The 27641-nt window shown below is 32.0% G+C and overlaps 2 protein-coding genes across 3 annotated transcripts in view; one reads left to right on the top strand and one right to left on the bottom strand.

The window, feature by feature from the left end:
- Window positions 1-210: 210 nt before the first annotated feature.
- On the top strand, window positions 211-10744 carry lost (methenyltetrahydrofolate synthase domain-containing protein lost). The gene is made up of 19 exons (XM_077428185.1): window positions 211-570; window positions 3647-3857; window positions 3972-4129; window positions 4224-4310; window positions 4389-4477; window positions 4590-4774; window positions 4887-5055; window positions 5139-5235; window positions 5320-5530; window positions 5612-5769; window positions 5844-5930; window positions 6068-6156; window positions 6278-6471; window positions 6696-6810; window positions 6887-6980; window positions 7063-7175; window positions 7256-7345; window positions 7426-7476; window positions 7561-10744. The coding sequence occupies exons 1-19, from the start codon at window positions 477-479 to the stop codon at window positions 7738-7740; spliced, it is 2472 nt and encodes an 823-aa protein (XP_077284311.1). The 5' UTR covers window positions 211-476; the 3' UTR covers window positions 7741-10744.
- Window positions 10739-27641, bottom strand: part of LOC143909923 (serine/threonine-protein kinase 32A) — a 111979-nt gene continuing 95076 nt past the window's right edge. For both annotated transcript variants that reach the window (XM_077428196.1, XM_077428197.1), the window contains exons 7-10: window positions 19602-19737; window positions 14287-14458; window positions 12133-12393; window positions 10739-12059 (exon numbers count right to left, since the gene is read on the bottom strand). In XM_077428196.1, coding sequence (XP_077284322.1) covers window positions 11220-12059; window positions 12133-12393; window positions 14287-14458; window positions 19602-19737 — 1409 coding nt within the window. In that variant the 3' untranslated portion in view covers window positions 10739-11219. The remainder of the gene's footprint in view (window positions 12060-12132; window positions 12394-14286; window positions 14459-19601; window positions 19738-27641) is intronic.

Raw genomic sequence — 27641 nt, 5'->3', positions numbered from 1 at the left:
TTAATCGAACCTACCTACCGCATTTAAATTTTTTTCTTCGATTTTTCTAGCGGCATGAAAAGTATAAAAAAGTCGGCTGGAAAAAATAAAATCGAGTGATTTGAACAATTTTTACGGTGAAGTTTAATTAAATCAGTGAACGAATAAATATAGAAACTACCCACGAGTTTTGATCACGAGGACATTGTTGCCGGCTGCGTGCGTGTACAGCGCGAGCGCATGGCCGCAAAAGAGGCGGCTTGGGGCGCGCTTGTTTGGTGCGTTGTTCGGCGCTGTGCGACACTGCGACGTGCGACGTGCGAGCTTCGTTGCTGTGTTGCCGGGTTGCTGCTTGCTATTGCTATTGCTATTGCCATTGCCATTGCCGTTGCCGGCGAAGGCGTGCATCAGACCTCGGCTCTCGGCATTCGACATTCGACACTCGACTCCACACTGGTCGCGTCGTATTCGCACAGCTCATCAAAACTCACGCTCGCATGTCAGCTCCCATGGCGCCGGCCGACGAGGGCGAACGCGAACGCGTTCACGCCAACATGAACGGAGACAGCTCGCACGCGTCCGAAACCTCGCGTGAGTATGGAAACACCGCGTGCGCGTGCGCGAACGCGAACGCGAACCCCTTCGCCTGTCTGCACGTGTGCGATCGCGAGCCCCACGTGCCTCACCCCATACCCCGCGCCCGCGCCCGCACCCGCACCCGCACCCAACCGCGCGCTCTGCACGAACGCTCGGGGATGCCGGCCTCGAGGCTAACTACCTGCGGCTGTAGGTAGACATTGCGCCATAACCTAGCCACTGCCACTGCCACTGCCACTGACTCATCATTCCCGCCGCACCGCTTTTTCCCTCTTGCCCTCTTCCCCTACTCCCCTCCCCTCTCGTCGTGTGACCTTCAGCGTCAGCCTATTCTATGACGCTCTGTTGCATTCGAAGCGCACTCTTCGAATTCGGCCCGGCAACTTAACCTCAAATTGCGCGACTCGAGTCCGCCATTTTTCTTTTATTTTTGTTTTTTTTTTCTCAACGAAATGCAGTAGTGTTTTGGTTTGAATATTTGTTGTACGAGTGCGACAAAGGATTCTGATTTTTTTTCAACAGAGTTCCATTTATATGGGTGCGTTCAGTTTGTAGACGTACGAAATGCTTATTCATGTTTTTTTAGCTTGAAACGGCGGAATTTATTTAGCGAATGGCCGTTCTGAAATTGTAACAAGCTAGGTTTTAGACGATTTTGTAAATGTATACGAAATAGAAAAAAAAAATCATGCTCATACATCTCTAAAACTTAGTCTCGATTGAAATTTATATTCTTTTGTTTCATTCTATAAATCGTATTCTTTTTTTTGTGTAAATCGTATATGCTTTTGTTTTTTCTTTTAATTTAAAAAAATTCTCATACTTGAAATGGTACATTTACAAAAAAACCCAAAAAAAACACTGCTAATAAAAACGTTGTTTGTTTGTTTTTAATAAATTTTCACATTAAAATTTTTGATCCCACTACATACAAAGCAGTTTGAACTTCGATTTGATTTCACCTTTGCACCATTTAATATTTACTTGGGTAGATTGTCGAACGAATAAATGTAATGTTATACTTTGCATACACGTTGCAAAACTTCTTGCAACAAAATTGATAATGGTTATGTGTCGGATTATATTTGCAATGTCGGCATATTATTACGTATCCAATTCTGTTTAAAATGAGTTCATTGTATTTGAGTTACATGTAGAACGAGCGTAAACAAAAAAATGTATCACAGATTAAATGATAAACGAAATCAAATGTGGATTTATATAAAATATTACAATTACAATAATATCATAAATCAATGGAGGAAAATTAGATAGTAATTTACCTTTATTAGCTATAACGTAACAATACTCTATTTTAAAATATTTGAAATTTAATTAATTTGGTACTCTTTCATCGTCCGGAAGCATTTCTATATTTCTATACTTTAAATAAAATACATATATATTTTTACTAAAACAAAATCGAACCCATTGTTTCAACAATTAGATAAACTTATGTGAGTACAATCATTTTGAATTTTATTGCAATTCAATACCAAAGTACTTTTGATTGCATCTAAAAATGACTTGAACATGTCGTTTTCAACCAGCTGTCTCCAAATTTATTCAGCCAAATATGACTTGAAATAATTTAGCTCTTGAGTGTGGACACCAGTGTGCGGTTTAGCCAAGTTGTAGCAATGATTGACTTAGCAATGTTCAAATTCAAGATTTTTTAACATTTCTACACTGCAGCCAGTCACTTCGACTGAACATTCGCGAGTCCCCCAAAAATCCGATATTGGAAGTATTCTATTGGCATTATTCTTCTTTGTAAGCAGCTTTGGTGGATTTCGACGATTGATCCTCCTTTCTACTATTTTGGTTGTTTTTTTTTTTCATGTAGTAATTTCAGCTGACGGTTATGCCTAATTCCTCCTAGCAGGATTTGATAGAATTGACCCAACATATAAAGAAAGTTCATTTTTGGTAGAACAAATAAGTTCGTTTTTAAATGTGAACAAATGAATATAAGAATATGTTTTGTTCATAAGAAATGTTTCCAGATAATGGGACAGTACCGTTTATGTTTATTATGCACCTTAAAGTTCAAAGTTTATTAGAGCGTTAAATTTTATATTATCAATGAACCAAATAACCTTTTTCCTCCTGTTAATATTATGTTTAAAACAACACTGTTTGTATTTGAATACTGCAAAGTATTACATTTATTTGACTGTATCCATAATAGTTCTATGCTAAAGATAACATTTTATCAATTATGTTTATTCTCTCCCGTTAACCTCTCATTGAAAAGAAACTGTTATATGTAAGTATTTTCATACACTGATAATAATCATTTGCAATGATTTGTGCGATCATTAGTAACAATCTCTGAATGAGGTCATTGTATAACCTCTTCATGTTGTTTTGTCACATCTTTACAATTTGTTGCACCATTTCAAGGTATTCCACTTAAGTTAATCAGTTAAATATTGATCAAAAACAATCGTGTACGTACATATGTTTAAGTATTAAAATTATAACATTTGTGTTATTTGTATAATTAGAATATTAGATATACTATTGAATTACACAAGGCTGTGAGGGATAGATGATTGAATAATCTGGAATTGCTGGAAATGAGCTATTGAGTTTTGCATCTAAGACATCTGCAGAACAAATTGAATTATCGGGATTTTTTAGAACTTATTTTTGAAAATTTTGATTGTTGGAACTTTACTACTTTTTATTTGCATACGAATTATCGATAGATAAAATACTATTGTGAGAAATTTGGACCTCAATTTTTAAGTTAATATTTATTTTATATGATAACCTTGATTATGTTGATGACGAATAAATTTCCCGTCATACAGTTTTGGTTTAGTATTTACACAGTTGTGTTGGTAACATAACTTTTGGTCTATATTCAAATTTGTTATTCATCCACATTCTTATATACTTATTGTTTTCAAGCATGTATAAATGCGCTTAAAACACTAGGCCTGAATTTTTTATGTATGCACTTAAAAACTGCATTAGTAAAATACGCTAATTGCACTAATGAGCTATAGACGGGATGCTATTTGTTCTAAATAAACATTGAAATGAAAATTTTTACTTACAGCTGTGGAGGTGACAAAAAAGGGTATACGCAGTGGTATATGGAAGCAAGTGCGCAAGAATCAAATATCTGCAAAGGTCAGATATAGCTATTACAATTGTATTCCTTGGTTTACCGATTCCGATGATCCTGTTGCGAATTTGAAAGAACAGGACGTTTTCAAAAATGCAACAAATATTCTTGTGGGATATGATAAGGCTCAAGAGAGTATTAAGTGAGTAAAAATTCTGTTTATTTAAATATTACTATTGTGTTAATTCAATTAAATTGACACAATTATTTATTTGCACATGTTCACAGCTCAAAATATATTTTAATTTTCTTTTAGGATGGCTTGTTTACAAGCTGGTAAAACTTTATACGTTCAAGTGCCATATCTGCAGAAGTATCTTATGACACGTTTAAAGCTAGAGGATGATGCAACTGAAGAAACGTTTCGTGAAGCTTTAACTTTAAAAGGACTGGAAAAATTTGGCCAAGTTATTGGTATGTGTAGTATAATTTTTCGGTAATATCTGTTTATGAAATTTAAATACTTGAAAAACATTTATGTCAATATGGGGATTTTAATTTTCATCAGGAGTGAACGAGAAAGTTGAATTAGATTTGGTAATTCTTGGATCTGTGGCGGTTTCGAAAGAAGGTGTACGAATTGGTCGAGGCAGAGGTTTGTTTTCTTTTATAACGTATACGTAGTATTGAGAAAAAAAAAATTCCATGATCAAATGATTTTGTTTGCTTTTAGGATATGTTGATCTGTATTTAGCGGTTCTGACACAGCTAAAAATGATACAATCTAATACTATTATCATGACTACTGTGCATGATTCTCAGGTATATATATTTTTAATTGTTTGATTGATAATATTTAGAGATTTAGCTGAAACCTTTTTAAGGTGTCTATAAATAAATATTTTGTAATTAATTTATATTAAAAAAAATTTAGATTGTTGATCCTGTTCCTGCAAATATTGTTGGTCCTCACGATTTTCCAGTTGATATGATAGTAACTCCAACTCAGGTCATTAAAACAAATTGTCAAAAACCACCTGGTATAATTTGGAATTTGATTTCCCCCTCCAAATTGAAATTTAATCAACTTGTTTCTCAACTTAGAGACAAGGAAATTGAGTAAGTTGTTTAATAATTATGTGTATTTATTGTTTTTATATTATTTTAATAGTCTTTATATTTATAATTACTTGAACAAAAATATTAAAACGTGTTTTATATTATTTCATAGAAATGGCGATACTTGTGAATTAAAAGCTGAATCTGATACGGAACGTGAAAGGGAGAACGGAGGTTTCAGACGTTATTACCGTGGACGATATGCTAATAATCGACGTTGGCAAGGACCTAGATATCGTAAACAACCCAATGGAGTTCACAGTGAAAGTGAACAATACGAGGTTCATGTTCATTCCTTTAATATATTATTTTGGTATTTTCTGAGAATGTCAGTAGAATGACAAAAATACAATTTTTTTTACAGCCTGTTGATGGAGAGTCGGCTGATCCCAATGGCAAACAAGAAAGACAACCACGCAGGACGTATTTTTATAGAAGAAGAAGACTTACATCGACAAAGGGTAAATAATTTTTTTATTATTGCAATTATTTAAAACTTATTAAGTTAAGCATTTTAAAATTAATGTTTGGGCTATCTGTTTTAGAAGCTACAGATATTGGGAAAAGTTTGTATCGCAACAAAGCTTGGCAATCATTGCGAGTAAATCGTGCTGCAACCACTTTGCGACGTCCTTATAACCGTATCCCAGGTTTTAAAGGCGCACAAGAAGCAGCCCAATTACTTACATCACAGGATGCCTTTAAGAACGCAAAAAATATTCTCGTGAATACCGATAAGTTACACGAAGGCTTAAGGTTAATATTCTTATTTGTTTGATTTTATTTTTGCTACATTTATTTAGTCCAAATTTTCTTTAATAATGTTTATTAATTTAGATTGGCATGTCTTGAAGAGGGTAAAGGATTATATTTGCTTAATCCCAAACCACAGAAGCAACTATTGATACGTATTGATTTGCCCGCTGGAGAGGATAATCTTGATTTGAAGACTGTCGTAACTCGACAAGGCTTAGACGAATATGGTGTAAAGCTAGGTAAGTGAAAATTGATTTTATGAAACAGTTAACTAATATTTATTTCAAATGTTAATATCTCGATTATTTTTTAGAGTCTGATGAAGATGTGAATATTGATCTATGGGTTGTTGGATCAGTAGCAATATCTAAAGAAGGGCAGCATATTGGCAAAGGAAATGGTGAGTTAGTGTTGAGTAATCACATTTTTTCTTTATTTTTAATGCAAAATTGAGATTTCATTTTATAATACATATGAAATGATAATCATACTGATATGAAAAATATGTTTTGTTTTAAAATGTTATTATTTTTTTAGGTTCAATTGACTTGTGCTATGCTTATTTAATGGAGAAAAAGTTCATAAGCTCTGAAACAAAAATAATTACTACAGTTCATGACCATCAGGTACTAAAAATACATTTTTAATTCCAATTTTTATATATATGCGTATTTACGTTCATAGTAAACATAATATATATGTAAATAGTGAATATTTTTGATTTTCAATTTTTACTTATTGTTATAGGTATTTGATACATTGCCAGCTGAGTTATTTGGTGAGCATGACATTCCTGTAGATATAATCGTAACTCCAACACAGATAATTGACATTAAGAAAGAATCGAATAAAACTGCCACTGGAATCATGTGGAATATGATTAATCCCAGAAAATTGAAGCGTTTACCATTCCTTGCAGACTTCAGGGAGAAAGAAATAACGTCAGTACAAGTTCAATTAATGTAGTTATTATGAGCATAAACATATTGAAAAAGTGATTATTTCAATCAAATGATTTAATATATAAATATTTATCATATATCCACTACATTTTCACTGCCATTTATTTTATGCTTATATACTAACTAAATTTTATTATACACATTACAAATAAATGTATGTTTTTTTGCATTAGTCTATATAATTTTTTAAAATCCAATTTTAGTAACGGAAAGCCATGCGTGTTGAAAGAAGAAAGTTCTGATATGGAGAGTGGCAATAGGAGAAAGAAGGAACGTTTTAATAGATCAAATGATCCCAGTGAAAGTGAACATAATGAAGTAATTGTCATATTTTGATATTATATTATTAATTTCAATTTTATTCTTATTTATTCGGTTATTATTTTTTTTTAAGGCAGGAGAAGCTGAATCTGGCAATCGTAATCGCAAAAAACGATTTGGACCACCTCATTTCCGCCGTTTCCAAAAAAGACAAACTAATGACACTGGTAAATAAAATTTTTTTAAGTTAAAGTTTTGCTTATAAAATTTAATTCTTTCATCATATCTTACCTTTTTTTTTATTCGTAGGCGAAAATGAAGTAGGTGGTGAAAGTGGAAATATTTCTCCAGATACTACTACTAGACATAAGCGACGCTTACCATACCACCGCCCGATGCAACCTTTAGACTTTAGTATCAAGGTAAGGGGGGGAAGGGGTGCTTATTTTTATTTAATTTAATTTGTATTGTTTTGTATTTTTAACTCTTATTTCTCAATTAGTTAACGAGCATTGATCGAGTTGTGCGCATAAGGGATCTGAAGACTGCCTTAACCGAACGACATGTGAAACCTAGTTTCATTACATGGAAGGTTTGTGCTGAATGAATTAGTTCTGTTAAATATGTGTACATGTTTGGAATCAATTTTAATATTCATATTTTTGCGTTTAGGGCTACAAAGGTTATTGTTATCTTCACTTCACCAAACCAACGTCCCCATCAGTAAGCAGTTTGTTTTATTTTCATGAAAGGAATACATACTTGTTAACTATAAGTGTTTGTTATAAATGATGATTTTTTTTTTAGGGTGAAGGTGAAAGTGATTTGAATCCAGATTCAATACTGGGGGCACTGGCTGAATTGACTCTAAATCCTACATCTGATGTTAGCGAAGAGTGTGTTCAGGAACCACAGCCGAATAAAGTAACAGCAGAACTTGTTAAGCCGTTTCCCAGAATCGAAACTGCTGATGAAACAGCAGTTTAGACTTTAATTGTGACAATTGTGATTTTAAATTGTATAATATATATACTAGTGTTACGTAGTAAAACAAATTGTGATAATGTGAAAAATGTTTGTTTCAAATAGTTTTTTTTAAATAGTTTTTATTCCACAAACAGGGAGGATAGTTGTCAAAATGAGTATGTAAACGCACACTATTGCGAAATGATACCTTTTAGATTACATGTTGATAATATAGGTTTACTTTAATGTTATTTTATTGTATTTTGAATAATAGTACAAAATAATTTTGTATTGTATAACGAGATATGATTATGATTTATAGTTTTACAGGAGTATTTATTTTAATTTTTATATTCCTGATGGAATATGTATGCTGAAGAGAAAATAAACATAATATTCACATTATTGCATTTTTTGGTACATAATAATAGTAATGTTTATATAATAACACTCAGTTGTCCAAAAAAGAAATTGTGATTCTAAATTTTGTTTGTTAGTTTTATCTACTACAATGTTTTTCAAAACTTTCATTAATTTTACTTGCGATTGCAAGTATTATTTATCACTGTAAATTCCACTGCTTCATATTTTATCTATATTGCTTAAAATCGTGTGCAGTTAGTTGCATTAATATCTAATCGTTTCTTTCATTGTACCTAAAAAAGTTGGTTAACTAAACAGTGCATATATGTGTTTTATATTTCATAATTTTTTTGTTGGGGTACTATTTTATTTTGAATATAATTTTTGCGATTTGAAAACGTAAATAATAGTACTTACAAAATACATATATGCATCTTATCATATAATATTTTTTAAAATTAGATATTAAAATATGAGTAAATTTTAACGTTATATGAAAGAACGCACAATTATATTAGGATTTAATACCGTATATCCTTTCAATAAATAATATTTTGAGATATGAAGCATATAGTTTTTTTATCGTTAATTTTTGAAATTGTGTCGTGTAATGTAACATACTACTTTAATAATTGTAAGATTTCAAAGTATATTGAAAGTGATATAATTTAAGTCAATATTCCTAATAGAGTTGTATATTCTTTAAGATGTAATTAAATATATTTAAAAATATGTTTTTTTTTTTTTTGTTTTTTCACTGACGTATGTTTGAGGTGTTAAGACTTGGATGCAATCAGTTATGCATTCAAATATGATCGTTTACTAATTTTATTATTAAATTTTATAAAAGAACGCACAATGATATTAGGATTAAGAATTTATATATCCTTTCAATAGATTATTTTGTATAAAAATTAATATTTTCGATTTTCTTATTTCATTGTGGTGCACTCCGTTTTATGCTGTAAGAAATACAAATTTTTTCAGTTTAATTATGGGAATTCGTTTTTCTTACTCTTCCCAGTGAAATTATATTCAACGTATTCTTTCCCAGTTCTATCAAAATTCATTTGAAAATCAAATTTTCTTTGCCATATTCTCAATCCATACTAATGGAAACAAGTGTCTTTATATTTTGTAATATTATATATCTACATATAACCATTGTTTTGTGTATGGTCCACTATTATTTTTTTGCATTAGGTTTTTTTTTTATATTCTGTTTAAGTGAAATTTGGTACAAATTTGAGCAATTTTCATTGATAGTACAGACATAAGTACTACTTATAGATTGCATTGCTAATGTGCTTGATTTATTTTCCAAATCCTCTGTAGAAATTTGATATGAAGTTATTTTGATGATGTGAAAGTTGTTTCTTTTTATTTGTTACATTAATGATGAGTGTATTTATGTACAGTTATTAATTATGCATTTTTTTATTGTTTAATATTTTTTCTTATTTTTATAATTTATTAAAAATTAAAAATATCCACTTCACATCGTAGAACCACCCACACACATTGAATATTTGTAATTTAAGCGGATCGCATGCAGAAAGCTAAATATGAATAAAAAGTTGATTTAAGTTTACTATTGAATAGTTATCTTAACAAATTGTAACATAATATGCTATTTTTCTTTAAATATTGTCATCTTGTGCATCTATTGTCAGAGAAAAAATACGTATTTGCGATGTAGCTTAGTACAATTTAATTTTTATAGAAAATTTTATAGAAAACTCGTAGCATTAAGTCATTTCAGTCAAAATTCTGTTACTTTTATCAACAGTATTTATTGATTTACATTATGCCTGTTGATCATTGCGATTGTAATTTTGTATTTATTGTGATGTAAATAATGTTAGAGTTAGGATTATTGTCATTTTGATATTGAATTCGGGGGTAATTACATTAATAATTCTAAAATAAATTTAAAGACTGCTGTATCTTTTGACAGAAATAGTTATAATTGTTAACCTCTTAATTTTTAACGAAATCTTCATATTTTTATAATTGTTCTTATTTCATTAGATTAAATCGTGCGGTTTATTAAAATTATTTTTATTTTAATTGCTTTTGAAAAGCAAATTTTGCAGAAAAAAATTGTATTATTTCAAATCATGGTTTTTTGGTAAACAATCTATACTATAATTTGTTTCCAGATGCGTTATGAGCAGGTGCAAGTCGTACTTAATTTTAAATATTCACTCAGTGACAGTTTAAGTATAAGTACGTTCAAAAATTAATACAGTCAGATTTCTTTTCAATTTACAAATCAATATCGTATTTCACTCTGAACAGTTAGTAAAGATGACATTTTTTATTTGTGTATCGATCATGTGTACATTTAGCAGTAGTTTTATCTTTATTTTTTGTTACTATAACAAAACATATTTTTATTAGAATTACATAGAATAAATATGAAAAAAATAAACATTTTACAGCTTGAATGGTCTATTTAATTTTAGGTGATCAATTCTTTTGATGCATTTCTGGTAAATCGTTTTAGAAGTGAATTTAAAATGAACCTTTGATTTCTTTATTTCAACTTAAAAACAATTAATTTTGTGTCACCTGTATTATTTAGATTATTTAAGCGAGTTTTTATTGTTAACCATTTGTGTAATATTCCCTAAAAAAATAATAAAACAACATTGTATTAAAGATTTTTTTTATTATTACATTCTCTTAACTTAAAATATTTCTTTTACTAAAGTTAAAATCGAAGTATTGACGTGCTGATGCTAAATGTGATGTGTAAAAACTGATTACATAAATATATACATACATATTAGTAGACAGTCATAAATGTATTCCAAAAATTTTTTTTATATTCAAAACGATAGACGAATTCAATGGATAGAAAAATAATCTGTTCCATGTATAGTTTGACTAGCTAATAGAATATAGTACTATTGTACAAAACACGAGAATTTTTATCTGGAAAAAAGGTAAAAAAATAAGCTAGGCTTTTTAATTTTTTTTTTAAAAGTTATATCTCATCGATTCTTTGAACCGGCGTTCCCTAGTTTTAAGGCAATTGTCAACGACATACACTTGCCTGGATCACATGCTCTTTGGATTTTCGAGTTTGTTATACACTATCGATCACATTTCGTTTGATCATGATTCGATGATTAACCATTGTCATTGTTCTTGAGCGAAGAATTCAAAGAAGCCTGGTAGTTTTTGACAACTTCATTTTTTATCTTTTGGTAACCTGTATCTGCCATGAACGTGGTGGAACGCTGACTTTCAGCAGACGGTTTGGAGTGCTTTAACTTTGGCGACTTGGCTATTCTGCTTTTCACATCATCGCTAAAGTCTCTTAGCTTGCTCGACACGTCCGTCATCTTTGCATAATCTTCATCTGCCGTTTCTTCGTCTCCTTTGCTGGACGTCTTCAGACTGCTCGCTCTTGAAAAGCTCTTCTTCAGGCTACCTGTGCTGCTCTTCTCTTTAAAACTGAAAATTCCTCTTTCGATCGATACCTTTGAAGACTTTTTCTTGATGTTCATGAAGTCACTTTCACTGCCAAATTTGACCTTTCCGCAACCTTTGGTACTGTCGCATCCTTCAGCGCTTTCTTCTTCCAGGCTGTTGGTAGCTTTATCACTTTTGCTATTTTTGAAGTCGCCAATTCTGTCGCTTGTTTTTTCGTCGTACTTGACGCAGCAGTCATCACTGATGCTGTGCACTCTGCCGAATCCTCTGTAAATATCTGAGTTTACTAAAATGTCGCAGCCGTCTTGACTCCTTGTGGCACTTTGGGTTTTCTGGTCGTCTGCTTCTGTGTCTACGTTAGCAGCCCCCATTGCGGTTGCCAATTCCTTTTCCCACTCTTCTTCTTTTTGCTTTCTTTCTAATCGTATCCGCTCTCGTTCTTTTTTCTCCAGTTCTTTATACCGATTGTACGTTATGAATTCTGGAATTGTATTATGAGTTGCTGGCTCCAGTGTGGGTGAGTTTTGTGAGTCCTGAAAGAATATAATAATTAAAAAGTCAAATGTTATTATGAAATCCTTCGATTTTACGGAGAAGTGAACGTACCAGATCTAAACTCCCTATTTGTATTTCCCTCATTGACTTTTGCTTAGCTAATCGCTTTTTCTTTTTGTGTAAGGGCTTTGTTTCGACGATCATCTCTTCCAACTCGAATGTAGGATCGCAATTCAGATGATCTTTGGGTGGACAAAATGCTGGTTTGTAATGTTTCTGCAGAACTAATTTTTTGTCTAGATCTATAAAGGCCGGCATCTTTTTCAGTTCACCCAAAGACGAACAACGTCCTCCCGGGCTTATATTCAGCAGCTGGGGACAAACAGATACTTCATATCGAATACAGTATATACATATATATTTTATGATTTGTATGTCTTTGGTTAAGCGTTAAAGTTTTCTCAAAACGCCAAATTTATGAATTGTTTAAAAAAAGTTTATTTAAAGCTAACTTAAGGCCAAGTTAAAGCTGTTTTAATTTTGAAAAATACGACAGTAGCTTTTTTATGAGACTAAATTATAAAGTAAGTAAATCATTAACATACATATCTAGAAAAAATAAAAGGAAATAAAGAGAGGCATGAAATTCGGATGGAGTGCATTTGAACGAATGAATGTCGTTTTCAAATAAAAAATGCTACTGCTTGAAGAAAAAGATCTTCGATCGATGTGTTTTGCCAGTAATGACGTATGCGATAAACGGATTATTTCACACATTGCGATCGCGCACACGACTATCGCGAATACAGAATATCAGGCAATCGAGTTCTCATTAGTATGATAGTTAGCGTCCGTTAATCTCAATGGATGGAATTTTCGGGTGCCAGATGTTCCGTGATCGTGACCGTCACTGAACCGACATATGGATGCGAAACTTGCATAAGGTCCATTGCACTCAAACAATAATGGAACGCTGTATTCTTGGAATAACGAGGAGAGATAGAAAACGGAATACGTGGATGAGAAGTATAACAAAGGTGGCTGATGCAATGGTGAGAATAAAAAGATTGAAATGTCAATGGGCGGACCACGTAGTTAGAAAAACGGAAGATAAATGGATGAAAGAAGTGCTCGAATGGTACCCGAGAGAATGTAAAAACTTGCAAGGAAGGCTACAGGGGAGGTGACATCATAAAAATGTGTGGAATGAGATGGATAAGAGTTGCTCAAAGCATAGGCGAATGGAAGCGTGTTGGAGAGGCCTTGATCCATCAGTGGATGATGAATGCCTGTAAATGATGATGATGAATACACAAGAAGATCAATATAACAAATTTTGGGTCATGTTATGACCATCATTTTATAAGCAATGTTTAAGAATACTATTTTTTTATGACCAGAGATAGGCGGCCAAGTTGCTTTTTATCCATAAAAAATGGTTCAATATTGTCAACCTTTTTTTTTGCTCTCTTGCTTTGTAGGATAATAGTAACTGACGATAGTGAACCATTTTTTCTAGGTAAAAGTAACTTGGTCGCCGATCTCTGCTTATGACAACTAATGCTAGTATTAATTTTATCTAAATCTTACACATTCATATCCCCAAAGATCAATGGTTAACTGTTATCTTATAACGTAATTTATTTGTTTATTATTATAATAAATACATTATAAATGGATAAATAATAACAATAATAAATTAATTACCAATGTAAATTAAACCAAATATGGCTCAGCATATGCTTTTTTTACGAGATTTTTATTATTATCAAATATAAAATGACGTTACGGACTCGTATGTCCGTATCAACATGCGAAGTTCATATGTCTAGTCGATAATAATAAACTCTCGTAAAAAAAGCATTTTCTGAGCAATGTTTGGGCAGTTTTCTGTACGGCTATTTTCCTGTGCGACGAATTTTCGTGCGACAGGATATATCCGCGCGCGCGATTTTCGTAGCGGCGGTTATCCTGGTAGCAATTCACATTTGGGATGTAACCACTGAACCAGATTAAATACAGCAATCTTCATCTCGAATTCCACATGAGATATTGAAGAATTCCGCGACTGATTTATTTATATAATATTATATATGCCCGCCCGTCTGTCATATACATACATACATATACGGATGTCTTCACTTGAACATGCACTTAAATTGTCTTCAAAATAGGATCACTTCAAAAGCTTCACTAATTAGAAGGGTGTCAAAGGTTGAAGACCGTTGGGTTAATATAGTCCCGAGGGTAAAAACATCCACATACTCTTTTCATCATTTCCGCCAGTTGCTTGTCGATTCCTGATGAAAGCCTCAAAGGAGTCAGAAATAATTGCCTCACATCCGATACTCCGGTCTGAGAGTGTATATCGTAGGGCCTCTCACCAGCCACCATCTCGTAGGCGACTACTCCTAGCGACCACCAATCCACAGGATAACTGAAAAAATATGCAAAAACAATCGCATTATCGACACGGCTGATTTCTCGCGCTAACGAGTGATGCTATTATTATACGTATAGCGTGTAAAGAAAAACATCAAGCTTCCCGGAAAAACCAATCGAGGTGAAAGCCATAAAGGCAACACAAGACACGCGTATCGTCCCTGGAGGATCGTCTCAAATTTTATTACATGAAAAGCTGCGTGTGTGTATGAATCTTCGTAGACGATACAATGTTTTTATTATATAATCCATATACAAACACACACACACACACATATTTTCATAGCACACAAAGTACAGATGTATTATGTTTGGGAAAATATTTCTATGGCTTTGCACGTATGAATACATATTAATGCGATCTAGTAAAGTCAACAGATTTATACTCGTTTATTACATATGTATATGTACATATATTTTATTAAATACACAGGTGTGGTATACGTATGTATGTACATACATTTATATCATATTTAGCCAGCAGCATAGCTCGGTCGTTAAGCTTCTGCTTAGCGTCAAGAAGGTGCCGGGTTAAATCCCCGAATGAAAATTAATTTTTCATAGTATGCTGTTGGTCAGACCTGGATTTGTGACTCCAGGTTGATCGTTTCCTATCAGAGTTTGCCAATTTTCTCTGATTTCATTGTTGAAACGGTTCCCGGAAAAAAATTGGCTAAAAATTCTTCCTACCTACTATGTCACCACTATTTGAAGTTTTACTGATGTACAATAAAATTTATGTACAATTCATAGATGTCTCGTTAATTTGCGAGTTTTTCAGTGTCTCGCAATTCAACGACTTGTAATAAAAATGCTGCATTTGTATTTGTATTTGTAATTGGAATTTGTAATTGGCCAGGAAGGCGCATTGGGATTTACCTGTAAGGCCTTCCTGGTATATACATATGTAAAATAAATAAATAAATAAATCTATTGTATGTAAATATATGTATATGTATATGTTTAAAAGTAACTTTGGTTGGTAATCGTAAACAAGTCAAAATTTCTATGACGAGTCGATTTAATTTTTGGTTCAAATAAATTTAATAAAAAAACAAATGAATATTTATTATTAGATTCGCCATGTTTACTCTGTTTATATTACAAATACTGAGCGAAGCCGGGTAAAACAACTAGTAATCAATCTAAGTCAATAGCTGTAATCTAATATATAATTTCGAAAGAGACTTTGTAAGGTTAAATGTATGTATGTAAGGTTTGGGTAGTAGAACCCGTGACATTAAATTAAACAAACGAATATTTAAATAAAATAAAACTATTCAAATAATTTTAATAAAATGTTTAATATTATCAATGTTTAAGCAGTTTATATTTCAAATACCGAGCGAAGTCGGGTAAAACCACTAGTATAATATGTTAGGGGGATCGAAAAATAATCAAACAATTTCCTGTCTGTGCAATTTTCCTATGCGACGAAGATGATCCTGAACTATAGAACATGGACAGCCAAACTTCAACGATAATTCCTCGATTGTTTGACGAGCATCTGATTCCACCACTGACGTCAGGATATCATCATATAATTTTTGAGCTCTTCTTTTCGTGCGATCTCCTTGATGTCCCTATTCCAATTTTAAAATTATTTATACCACTGATGACTAGAGGTAGGATAGTCACAGTGCTATCCATTGTTCGGCAAACCTTTAACAATGCATTTACAACCTTTGAACAATACACGGCCCCCTCAGGCTCCGGTGACTACTGATGACACTTGTTTAGTTTCAGAATATCCCCGTAAGTATCGGTGATATTTTTCACTGCTTCGTTTGCCTTAATTTCTTGGTCTAACATAAATAGCATAAAATGACGCAAATGCCCTTTCTTTATTATTGGTCTCGACATCCTTCATCAGGTATAAATTTAAAAAATTTAATTAATATTTTTTTTAAACAGAAACAATAAATTCACAACAATAACTTCAACATAATAACAAAACTTAAGTGTTTACTGAAACTGACATTTCGGAAATTACTTTTCGGTCCCCCTAATATATGAATACAATATGTTAGTAGGTATCCTCTTCTCGTTTTATATGTATGTAAATATGTATTGAAAAATATGTACAGACACTGGGAATTTGGCTTATAAATCATGGATCTTTACGGCCAGTATTCTTTGGTATATTTTATAGGTATATGGACGCATTTATACTCTATTCCCACATGGGCATTCATACGCCTCCATATATGTACATATATGTATAATGTACCAAAGAATAATGTCCGTACTTGCATGTTACCTGCTGCTGCCGATACGTGCCGACTAGGTATGAACGGACCTTAATGCGTACATATATAATTGGTAGACAGCAGATGGTGATTGGGGCAATATGATTTTGAGGCATTATGGCTATTTTTAACTCTAATGAATTCAGCTCTGCTGGAACGTGTATTGTGAATTGTCATTGCCCTAATCACCATCCGATTCTTAATAACTGAACAACAAAAAAAAACTATCAGAGCGGAGACTAATAAATCTTTACTAAGTTTGACCCACTAAATTAGAATATGACAATGCATTTTGTTGTCTTCTGCTCGTTTATATCAACGCTTAAAAAATGCGCAATTTTCACAGATTTTTGACTTTTTAGAGCGAGATGAAGAATGGAGATTCCTACTAAAAAGTTATAGCGGAACATTTCACAATGTAATTTAAAATCATTTACCACTTGAATTAGTACGTTCAGATAAAATGAAAAATATTGAGATTGAAAAGCAATTCTTGTGAACGTATTCAAATATAAAATTGGCTCACTGGATTTATTATAGCTTGAAAAAAAAGTATATTTTTGACTTTTAAAATTCGCTAGATAATTAATAAAAAATATTTCAAAAGCTTTAAATTACATTAAATAGAAAAACATCTGACTTGATTTAAATACTCACTTTTGACAAAGAAATACTAGACTTTGAGTAAAAAATGTATAATTGCTCAATGTAATTAGGCACAAAAATTTTGTACGCCCAACAAACGATTGTTATACATAGTTCAACTTAACAACAATTGCAATTTTTTAGCAAATATGTAAATATTAAACGGCGATAAGATACAATAAAATACAAAAATTGAGGCCATGAAAAAATTTTATCAAAAATTACGAACATATGTACATACATACATTACATATACATAACATATGTACATACATACAGACTAGTTACGCACTCGGATAAAAAGGAATACTTAATAAACGAATTGTATCCTTGAAAAGATAATAGCCTTAGAATATGAATTAATATGTAGTATGAAATTATTTCATATTTGAAAATGTAGTTTAATATTGTATAATTTACATTTACATTGTTTATTTAATAGCAATAAAATAAGGCAATGAAACTCCATATAATACATACACGACACCTAAAATCGTATACAAAACAGTGTAATATACATATGTATGTGTATGTACATATATGAATTGAAAATAAAAAAAAAATCAATGTGTAATCGGTTCGTTGTATGTAGATTCTATATTTATCGTGATTTTCTCTATACTGAGATAGATTTTTCATTTTTCCCTCGTGGCAAAGACATTTTCCAGTTTTCCCGAAGGAACCTTGGCTCAATTTTAAACCTAACGATCTCCACTGCTGTGAGCCAACAGGAAGCGTATAGAGAGGAAAAATTTGGGTCGGATAATTTAACCGGTGAATTCGTCGGCCAGTTTTCACGCCAAATAACGAATTATAAAATAACAAATGCGTGCGTTTTCCGCTCGCAAACCGGCGTAAAATCCACGCCAAGGGGGCGAGGAAACAATTTATTTTCATTTTTTCCCTACGCCCTTTTTATTTATCTCGCCCTGCGGCGGTTGCTATTAAAATTCTTTTTGTTTTTTGGTCACTTCTAGGGTGACTACCTTTTATTGAATTCGATTTCCAAAAATAATAAAATCATGATCACGTTTTAATTACTCCAACGTATAAAACGCATTGATAAATATCACTGTTTATTCTTTTGCAATAATTGTAATAGTGAGAAACGAAATCATTTTTAGATGAATTTAAAATAGTGGCAGACTCCAAACGTAAGTGAGTTAAATTATCAACATATGTATGTACATATATATATATATATATATATATATATATATATATATATATATATATATATATATATATATATATATATATATATATATATATATATATATATATATATATATATATATATATGAACATAAATTCGTCAATTGGTATATGTATGTATGAAGGCAAAGATCGAAAATCGAAAGATCTTAAGTAGAAAGATAAAAAAAGGGTGCATGGTAAACGGTGCATAATCACTTAATTTGCGCGAGCAGGATACAACAGGATCAAGAGGAACAGGCTTTTCCTCCCGTATTCTGCGCGCGCACATTAATACGGGAGGAAAAGCCTGTTCCTCTTGTTCCTGTTGTATCCTGCTCGCGCAAATTAAATGAGGATGTACGTGAGTATGTACCGTTTACCATGCAACCTTTTTTTGATCTTTCGACTTAAGATCTTTCGATTTTCGATCTTTGCCTTCCGATATTTGGTTTTTCGTGCATTTCTAATTCGATCCCGTGGGGTAGACCCCATGCATACATATGTGTATGTAATATGATATCGAATTATTACCTTTAAATGACATCTCAAAGATTAGTCCCGATTAATCTAATGTACTCGTATACGGATACGTATGTACATACATATATGTATATTATAAAATTTTATATTGAATACATTTTTATTTTAAAAGCGACGTTTTTGCATGAGTGTTCTCAATTGCTTATATATTAAAGTTACATGAAGATGGATTAATATAAACCTTAATTTTTATGCAACGATAAAGTTGTTCAATATACATATGTATGTAGAAATGTTCATTCGAAGTACATAGAGTTCGATTCGGATTCCTCGTCCGCAATCTTTTCAAATCGATGTCATCAATCTAGCTTTTCAGATTGATGGTTATTTTTTTTCAAAGACGGAGTTCAATTGATTACGGTTGGAACTTCAATTGGCATAATTTAGATTTTAATTAAATTTACATTTTGTTTTAATAATTGTAAAATATGAATGTAGATTTAAATGTAAATTTCGTGGAAAATTTTGGTGACTTTTTAATAAGAAAAATAATACAAAATTTTTTACCTGTATCCAACGCAAGCATCTGCGGCACAATCGAATATTTCAGGACTCATGTAGGGTTTTGTTCCCGACATACTTGTAGCTAGTTCCATTTCTCCCAGTTGAGTGGCGATATTGAAGTCAGTGATGTGAGCATGTCCTGAAAGTGATCCTTTGATAATAAAACCAGAAGAGTTTGAAGAAAATAACGATAACGGTGCCAACGTTAAAAATTAAATTTTTTCGGCAAGATATCGCGTTGTTCGTGAAATTTCAGGAAATTTAATTTGTATTTTCCGAACGGTGTTTGGCGTCGTTTGGAGGAATCATTTTTTCCCTCATAAAATTTTCCTCGTAGTTACGCACGTAATGTGAAACGCTATTTTTTGTTTTAAAGATTTAATACAATTTTATCATGAAAAATTTAAATATGTACATACAATTCAAAATTTCAACGTGGAGTTTTTGAAGAGAGTCACGTTTTTCAAAGAGTGTATTACATTTTATATTGGATAAATTGTTTGAAACTAACCATCGCGTGACTGGATAGTCATCAAATAATTAAACATTTGAAAAGTTATAGCTTTTTATACTCGTTAGTTCAGTTATGTATACAAACATAAATATACGATATTTTCATAGCAAAGTGAGAATCAAATTATTATCTTGCGCTCCGTCAATTCTACATTTTTTTTTGTATTTTATGTTTGTAACGATATTGTTGTATGGTGACGGTATTTTATATTCTAGTCAATTTCGTCAAGATAACGCAAAACTTCATTTCAACGAAATAAATTCGCTATATAAATAGTCGAGAAAAAATTTGCACAAGCCAAGCGTGGAAAACACCTCATTAGACAAACGTTATTCGTTCGTACAAAATAATAAAATTAATCGCTGTAAAAACGTGTTCGATTTTAAATCATCGACTTAAATAAAAATTTACAAGGAGAGAAATCGCGCGATCTGTTGGAGCAAATTGGCGAAGTGGCGAAGTTAATATTAATACTCGCATCGAAAAATTGCAGGGTTTTTCAGTCGTAGTCAGAGTCGTGCTGTTTTTGGCGGAGCCAAAGTCATAAAAAATCGAACTTCTGACTCTTTTCTTTCTTTTAAAAACTGTACGGATGTTATGGTAAATTGCTTTGATATGATTGAACCGATTGAACGTATCATGAAAATTTGCATCGTTGAAATATTGCATGAAATTAAAATGAGAAAGAATTCGTAATGAGAAAGTCGCTTTATTTTTTCCATTCTACTCCTCTTCGAAAATTACTCCATAAACCTAACCTGTTTCCTACCCAGGTAAGTTATTTTAAATAGCGTTTTAATTATTGAATAGTAATGCATTTTGTATAATTAACTATTTTTTTCCATTAGTTTGAGATAAAAATTAATTATCAATACCAATTTTTACTTGAGATGTAGTGTTTTTATTTTTGCCATTTTCTCGTGTTTACAAAAGGTAAAATTTAATACTACTGTCATTTAAATTGTCAATAAATCAATTATGGAGGGATTTTTGAAATTGAAACTAATTCTGATACTTGAAAATAAACGATTAATACACGATTCTATATAGGTAAATTATGTAGTATAGATTTCTCATCTCCGGTACGTAAAAAACTAAGCTGATTTTGCTCAGAGCTATCGAAGCGTGAGTTATTCGAATGACAATTTGTTCAAATGTAACCTTGACGGTTAGAGCCATCTAACCGTCAAGGTTACATATTTTTTGTATCGATAATTTAAAGTTTATTTAAAACATAAAAATATTGTCGGTTTTGATTGTGTTGCGTTTTCGGTTGCGGTTTTTGCATTCTCTCGGGCATCTTTTGTCCACCCTTCGTCCATCTTCTAGCCACCAGACTCACTTATTGCTATTTCAATTCCTTCACTCTATCTACTATATCCCCTACCCTCGTCATCCTTCTCACCCACGTATTCTACTGTATACCAAGCATACAGCGTTCCATACTTCTTTTAGTGCATTGGACTTTGTGTAGGATCTTGGCATTCAATGTCCAAGATTCACATCGATACTTCATGACTGGAAAACAGATTGATGGAAGATTATTCTCTTCAGGCAAAGTGGCATTTTTGATTTAAAAACAACATTCATACGTCCAAATGGACTCCACCCTATTTTCATACGTTTCTTTATTTTTTCTTCTTTACTACCGGAAATGTGTATTATTTGACCTAAATATAAATACTTATTGACTACTTCTACTATTTTATCATCTAATGAAATGCTATTAGACATGCAGTAACTATTGAACAATAGTTTAGTCTTATCTGCGTTCATTTTTAATCCCACTTCCTACCATTCCTGTCTAGCTGTATATGTCTGTTAAGTAAATCATCTGGATCACAAGCTATTAAACTATATTGTCTGCGAACCGAAGATGACTAAAGAGGCAACCGTTGAAGCCTAGTTCTCCTGTGTCCCATTCCAGGTTTTTTAAAACGCCCTCAATCACCGCATTGAATACCTTAGAAGAGATGGTGTGTCCTTGCCTTATTTTTCCTATGCTAAATCTATTTGTATCTGTATGACATTCTTATATATTGAAGCCAACAGCCCCACACAGGATTCCGGCACTCTTTGTGTTTGTAGAGCGTTAGAATGGATGCGGTGCATCCGCTCTAAAATCGCCAGACAAATTGAACGACAGATTAACGGACGGCTGCTTTAAATGCAATTCTCGTCTTCTCGAATGATAGATTGCACATCAGATGACGGGTAACTTTTCGATGTGCACAGATGCAATTATTAAAACGGTAATTATTAAAATTGAGTTGGATCTTTCAGGCGAGTTTAATAAGGCAAGATTCGATAAGTTCCGAATCTTGCCTTATTAAACTCGCCAGAAAAATCCAACTTAATTTTAATAATTGCATCTGTGCACATCGAAAGGTTACTCGTCATCTGATGTGCAATCTATCATTCGAGAAAACGAGAATTACGTTTAAAGCTGCCGTTCTGTTAATCTGTCGTTCGTTTATCTGGCGATTTTAGAGCGGATGCACCAAACCCCGTTAGAATAAGTCAGAGTTAGAGTTGGATTCAGAACTGGAGTTGAAGTCAGGTTTAGTTTGGAGTCAGAGTCGCGTTTTTTTAATGGCTCCACAGTCCTGAAAATTTTGGGTACACGGTGGGAGAAGAGCAGAGGAAAAATGCGTGTGCGTGACTTCGTTAGGGTGAGACAATGGGGTGTGTTGCATAACGATGGGGTCGGTGGCTGTAGTGTCGCTCTCGACCCCTTGTTATATTAGACTGTGTTGTCAAACACTCGAAACACGCCCGTCAGTTTGCTCGACATTCACGAATTATAATGAGCGCCCATTGTCCGACGACTGTGCAAACGGTACTCGAAAAAAAAAAAACACAAAACATTTTTTACAACAGTAGCATGTACCATACTCGAAACATTATAAATTGTATTTATATAATCCTCAAAATGTTTGAGCGAAAAGTAATACAGGTGGAACTTCAAACTCTCTCCATGTATGTATGTATGTATGTACATATCTATCAGACAATCTAAAAGTTCAAGGTATATTGTAAGGTCAACAAATATAAAGCATTTAAGTTTTTGTGTAAATCTACGTCAATTCTTATAGTAGTAATTAGTTTTGTTAGTCAGTAGTATTGTATTTATATTACATAAGTTATGCGAAAAATATATGAATTTTTTTCTCATACACTCCAATGATGACAACGTTAAAATAAATGAATCTATAAGTTATTGAGTAGTGGAAGGTTTTAATTTGCAGAAACATCAGAGGTAGAAAGCGAGAATAAGGGGCAAGAAGTGATAGGGGCAATGTATATATGATAAATGAGGGACTCAAATAGGCATAGCCATTTTGAACATTTAAATATACATTTAAGCAAAAAAAATCAGATAGCGTACGTCTAAAATCTACATCAATTTATTTCATGTATGTATTCAATTTAACGAGGAAAATTTTCAATTGAAATATACAGTTTTTTCTTAAAAGCAAGAAAAAGCGAACATATTTAAATGGCTTTAAAAAATAATATTATTATAAAATAAAAGAAATTATAAAACCGATGGTATATATGTACATATGTGTGTGCACTATTTAATATTACAAATTGTGTTTTTGCTGTAAAAACATGGGTTTTTTGCTTCCACCGATTCGCGTACGGAATACGTATGATTACGTGACCTTATTACGAGATAATAAGAAGATGAAAGATGATATCATATTTTCGAACAGATTATTTCCATCATATATATGTATAGTATGTATGTACATACATGGATGTTCCTGTAGAATTTTCTGATCAACATAAATTATAATGTACATCGAGATTTTGATGCGATTTCAAACAATATTGCTGCCTAGCATTAAGCACTATTATGACATTTGGAAAATTGTATTTATTAGATGGACTTTTATCAAGAATTTTTTTAATGAATTCGGTGTATTAGGAAATTAAATCTCATTTACATCACTCCAAAGTATTATTCGAAATACGAGATTCTAAATAAATGGTTCTAAGTATCAGTTCATTTACGAATTCATCTCTGTTAATATTATATAAATTTACAAATCAATATATTTGTGTATATTCCTAAAAGGTTCGGTAAACGATAGCCAGATCGAATAACAATAAAATACGGTGAATTTGTCGTGCTACTATACACAATACGAATTCTTTGAACTGGAAAAATTTACCATACGTATTTTCTTCGCGAACGGGTTTCCTATCGGCGACGATATCTATTTTTTTTATACTGTAAACCTTTCTATTTTTACCTAAGCTCAAGACTGATTGCATACTTTTCTCTACGTAGCACATAATACTTAGAGATAATACAAATATACAATATACCACGGCCAATCCAATATAAAAGTCATTGAAAATAAAGCGACTTTAAGATTAAACGGTATACGAAAATGCGTATTGAGGATGTATAGATTTGTATTATTATGGGTAGGTGTTTTTAGTATAAAAATGAAATGACTTAAATATACCTACAGAATAAAAATGGTTTGACGCATAACAATGCACGCTTAGCATAGAAAATTTTAAGGTTCGAACCCATTGTTTGGCCAAAATAAATTATAATTCTAAAATAACTCGCCATAAGGGCCATTATATAATAGTAGGGTGCTTGAATTTAATTTACCCAGTTCTGGAAATCTATAGATTTGAATGAATACAACTTAAGCGAAAGGGAATTTTATTATGAGTTTGCTTTTGTTGTTAGCAGGTTTATTCTATTTTGACTTTCAGCATTATTTTGATATACAGTTAGCATTTTCGTATACAATTTTGTACAATGGAAATTCTCGCGTATTACGTATTTCGACTATGAATAAAATATTGCTGTTTATTTTTTTCTTTTTCCACTATATTATTTTCGGTTGTGTGGTACGAATTCGTGTCATTCCTACCTTAGCCCCTTCACTCTGCTTCGCTATTCAATCACGCCTCACTATAAATTCATGGTTGTGTGCACGTGCTTTTCACCAAGTAAAAATATTCCGTATTGTCTGCAGCACCTGTTCCACGTCATATTTCAATTTTACTATTCTTTTCTTTTCATGAAATTTATCGTGATTTTTTACGATGTCGGTTTTCTTTTTGCACACACAGAGCTATTTTGATTTTATGCCATATTGTTACCCCAGTTTCATTAATTGGGATTATTTTCAAAGCGGAAATATTATGTAAATATTTTGAACGTATCCTTTTGAATATTTAAAAATTAATAATGACTAGACCAATGGTGGCGAAGCATTTTGAAAAGGTACCGAGAGTAATGTGAAAATCGATACCTAGATATTTCCTAACTAAACTAATTTCTCCAATAACCACCCCTTTTCTAGCTTTATTTATTCCCTTTATAATCACAAAATTACACTCCAAATTATTTTTTTATTATTTAACTGATCATTTTTAACAGCTTAATCAGTAACATAGCTCAGTGGTAAGCGAATAATGCTAACAATTGAGGAGACACGGGTTCGAGGCTAATCCGGTATTGCTGGCCAGACTTTGGATACATTTATTTATTATTTATAATAATAATAACAATAAAATGACCAGTGTGACCTGACAGGTTGCCCCAAAGCGTCACACCAGTTTTACAAAATAACAAAATAAAAACAATGAAAATTCCAATCATTCATCTCATTCAAATAGTCTCGTGTTGAATCTCAAGAACCTAACTAGCTCATCAACATGACAATTTAACAGATCCAAACACTCATAAATCAAATTAAGGAACCGGATAGCCTTTACAACAGACGAGTTATTGAAAGTATGTAGAAGTTTTCGCAGGAATAGGTTGGAAAAGTAAGTGATGATGCAAAGCTCTACCGCATTCAGGCGGCAAAAATTTAAATTCAAATAAAATCGAAGGGTTGTCGATTCTTCCCTTTAATACTCCAAATAAATATTTGGAAATGGCAATAATTCTTCTCGAAGATAGTGAGTCAAGGCCTAGCATACCTTGTAAAAAGGCAGTGGGAAATAAATAGGGGTAATATTTACATTTCTTCATATAAAGGCATCTAAGAAGTTTTTTTGAACTCTTTCTATCAAGAGAGAGAATTTATGTATGTATGTGTATACATAATGTAAGTACAAATGTTCAAAGTTGGCAATAGGTATATCATTGGGACAATCCCGTGATGACCATGGTAAAAAAATATATTTTTTAATAAAAACAAAATTAATGGTGCACCGTAGGTGGAATTTTTTAAAGAAAATTAATGATTCTATATTATGTAATTAATGGAAAATATTTACGTAAAAAGAAAATTTACTGCTTGTTATTTTTGGCCATTTTTTCACTTCCACTGACTACATTGTATTTTTATAAATTCACTCTGAAACTATTCTTCGATAAAGTTCGAGAAAAAACTGTTATTATCCTTGAAGTGGAACATAAATTTAATTGAAAAGTAAGTAAGTTTGCATTTATATTACTCTATTTTCTATTATAAAATTAAACTCGTCCAGTCTAAAGCTTTTTGAAAATTTATCTCTCGTTAAAATTTGCCTCCATATTTTAAATGTCTCTCGATGGATATTAATTAAAAGATAGGACTTAATTAAATTTTACTTTGAACTAAAATAATGCACTTTAATCATTTTGATGCATGTTGAAATTTTCTCTTATGTTTGAAAAACATGTATACATTACTTGGCAAATTATTTTTAAGTACATTATACAAGTAACAGGTGTGATAAAACTCCCTTTATGATTAAAAAAATATAATAATGCAAATTTTGAGGTGCCACTTTCAGGTAAGTGTAAATACAAGTAACTAAAATTTTAACAGGCAAAAAAAATAATATTTTAGCCAAAATTGCATTGATGTACTATGAAAGGTATTGGGAAATCACATGAAAAAGGACAGTTCCCCTGGATTCAAAATAACGGCTCACCTTTATCTGATATACATATCTTTTTGCACATAATGTAAACAAAATAAAAACTATTTTTTTTAATTAAAAATTTTTGTTATGTCTAAATTAAATCGGGAAGGAACTTTTGCCGAAATTTAAATATGTACAATAGAATGTCGAAGAAAATAATTTTCAAACAATTTTTTTTATTTGAATGATGTCTATATAAATAGGCGGGAGCTTAGCAACAACAATATTGTTTCGATTTTCAAGGATGATTCATCTGAATGTATGTATATATTATTTTTTGATGTTTTTCACAGAACACTTCAATTTAAATGAAAATATTTACTCATCCATTAAAACATGATTCTTTGCGCTGATCAAATGACATCAATGTATTTTCAATTTAGTAAAAAAAATGTCATTCGCTCAAAAAATAAGAGTTCGATTGAAAGGTGAGTGATTGAAAGCGCTCATCGAATACATTTTTCTATAGGAATTTTCCGATTTTTCACGAGCTCCAGAGACTTGAGTGAACCACAGTTCAGATGAGGGGTCGGAGTAGTGTTCAGGCGCGTTTAATTTGTGTAAACCTCCGCGACAATACGGAAAAACGGGGAAAAGTCAGAGAAAAAATCTTCGGAAAATTCAACGTCACG

Source organism: Arctopsyche grandis, chromosome 3 (assembly GCF_051622035.1).
Source record: "Arctopsyche grandis isolate Sample6627 chromosome 3, ASM5162203v2, whole genome shotgun sequence".
Lineage (NCBI taxonomy): Eukaryota > Metazoa > Arthropoda > Insecta > Trichoptera > Hydropsychidae > Arctopsyche > Arctopsyche grandis.
The sequence above is the reverse complement of the archived record's forward strand: the minus strand, read 5'-3'. Positions and strand labels throughout refer to the sequence as shown.

Excerpts from the sequence above, each read along its gene's own strand:
- lost (XM_077428185.1), top strand. The coding sequence starts at position 477 with ATGTCAGCTCCCATGGCGCCGGCCGACGAGGGCGAACGCGAACGCGTT. Across the intron at positions 4,130-4,223 it reads AAAATTTGGCCAAGTTATTG|GAGTGAACGAGAAAGTTGAA; the intron begins GTATGTGTAGTA and ends AATTTTCATCAG. Across the intron at positions 5,056-5,138 it reads GTGAAAGTGAACAATACGAG|CCTGTTGATGGAGAGTCGGC; the intron begins GTTCATGTTCAT and ends TTTTTTTTACAG.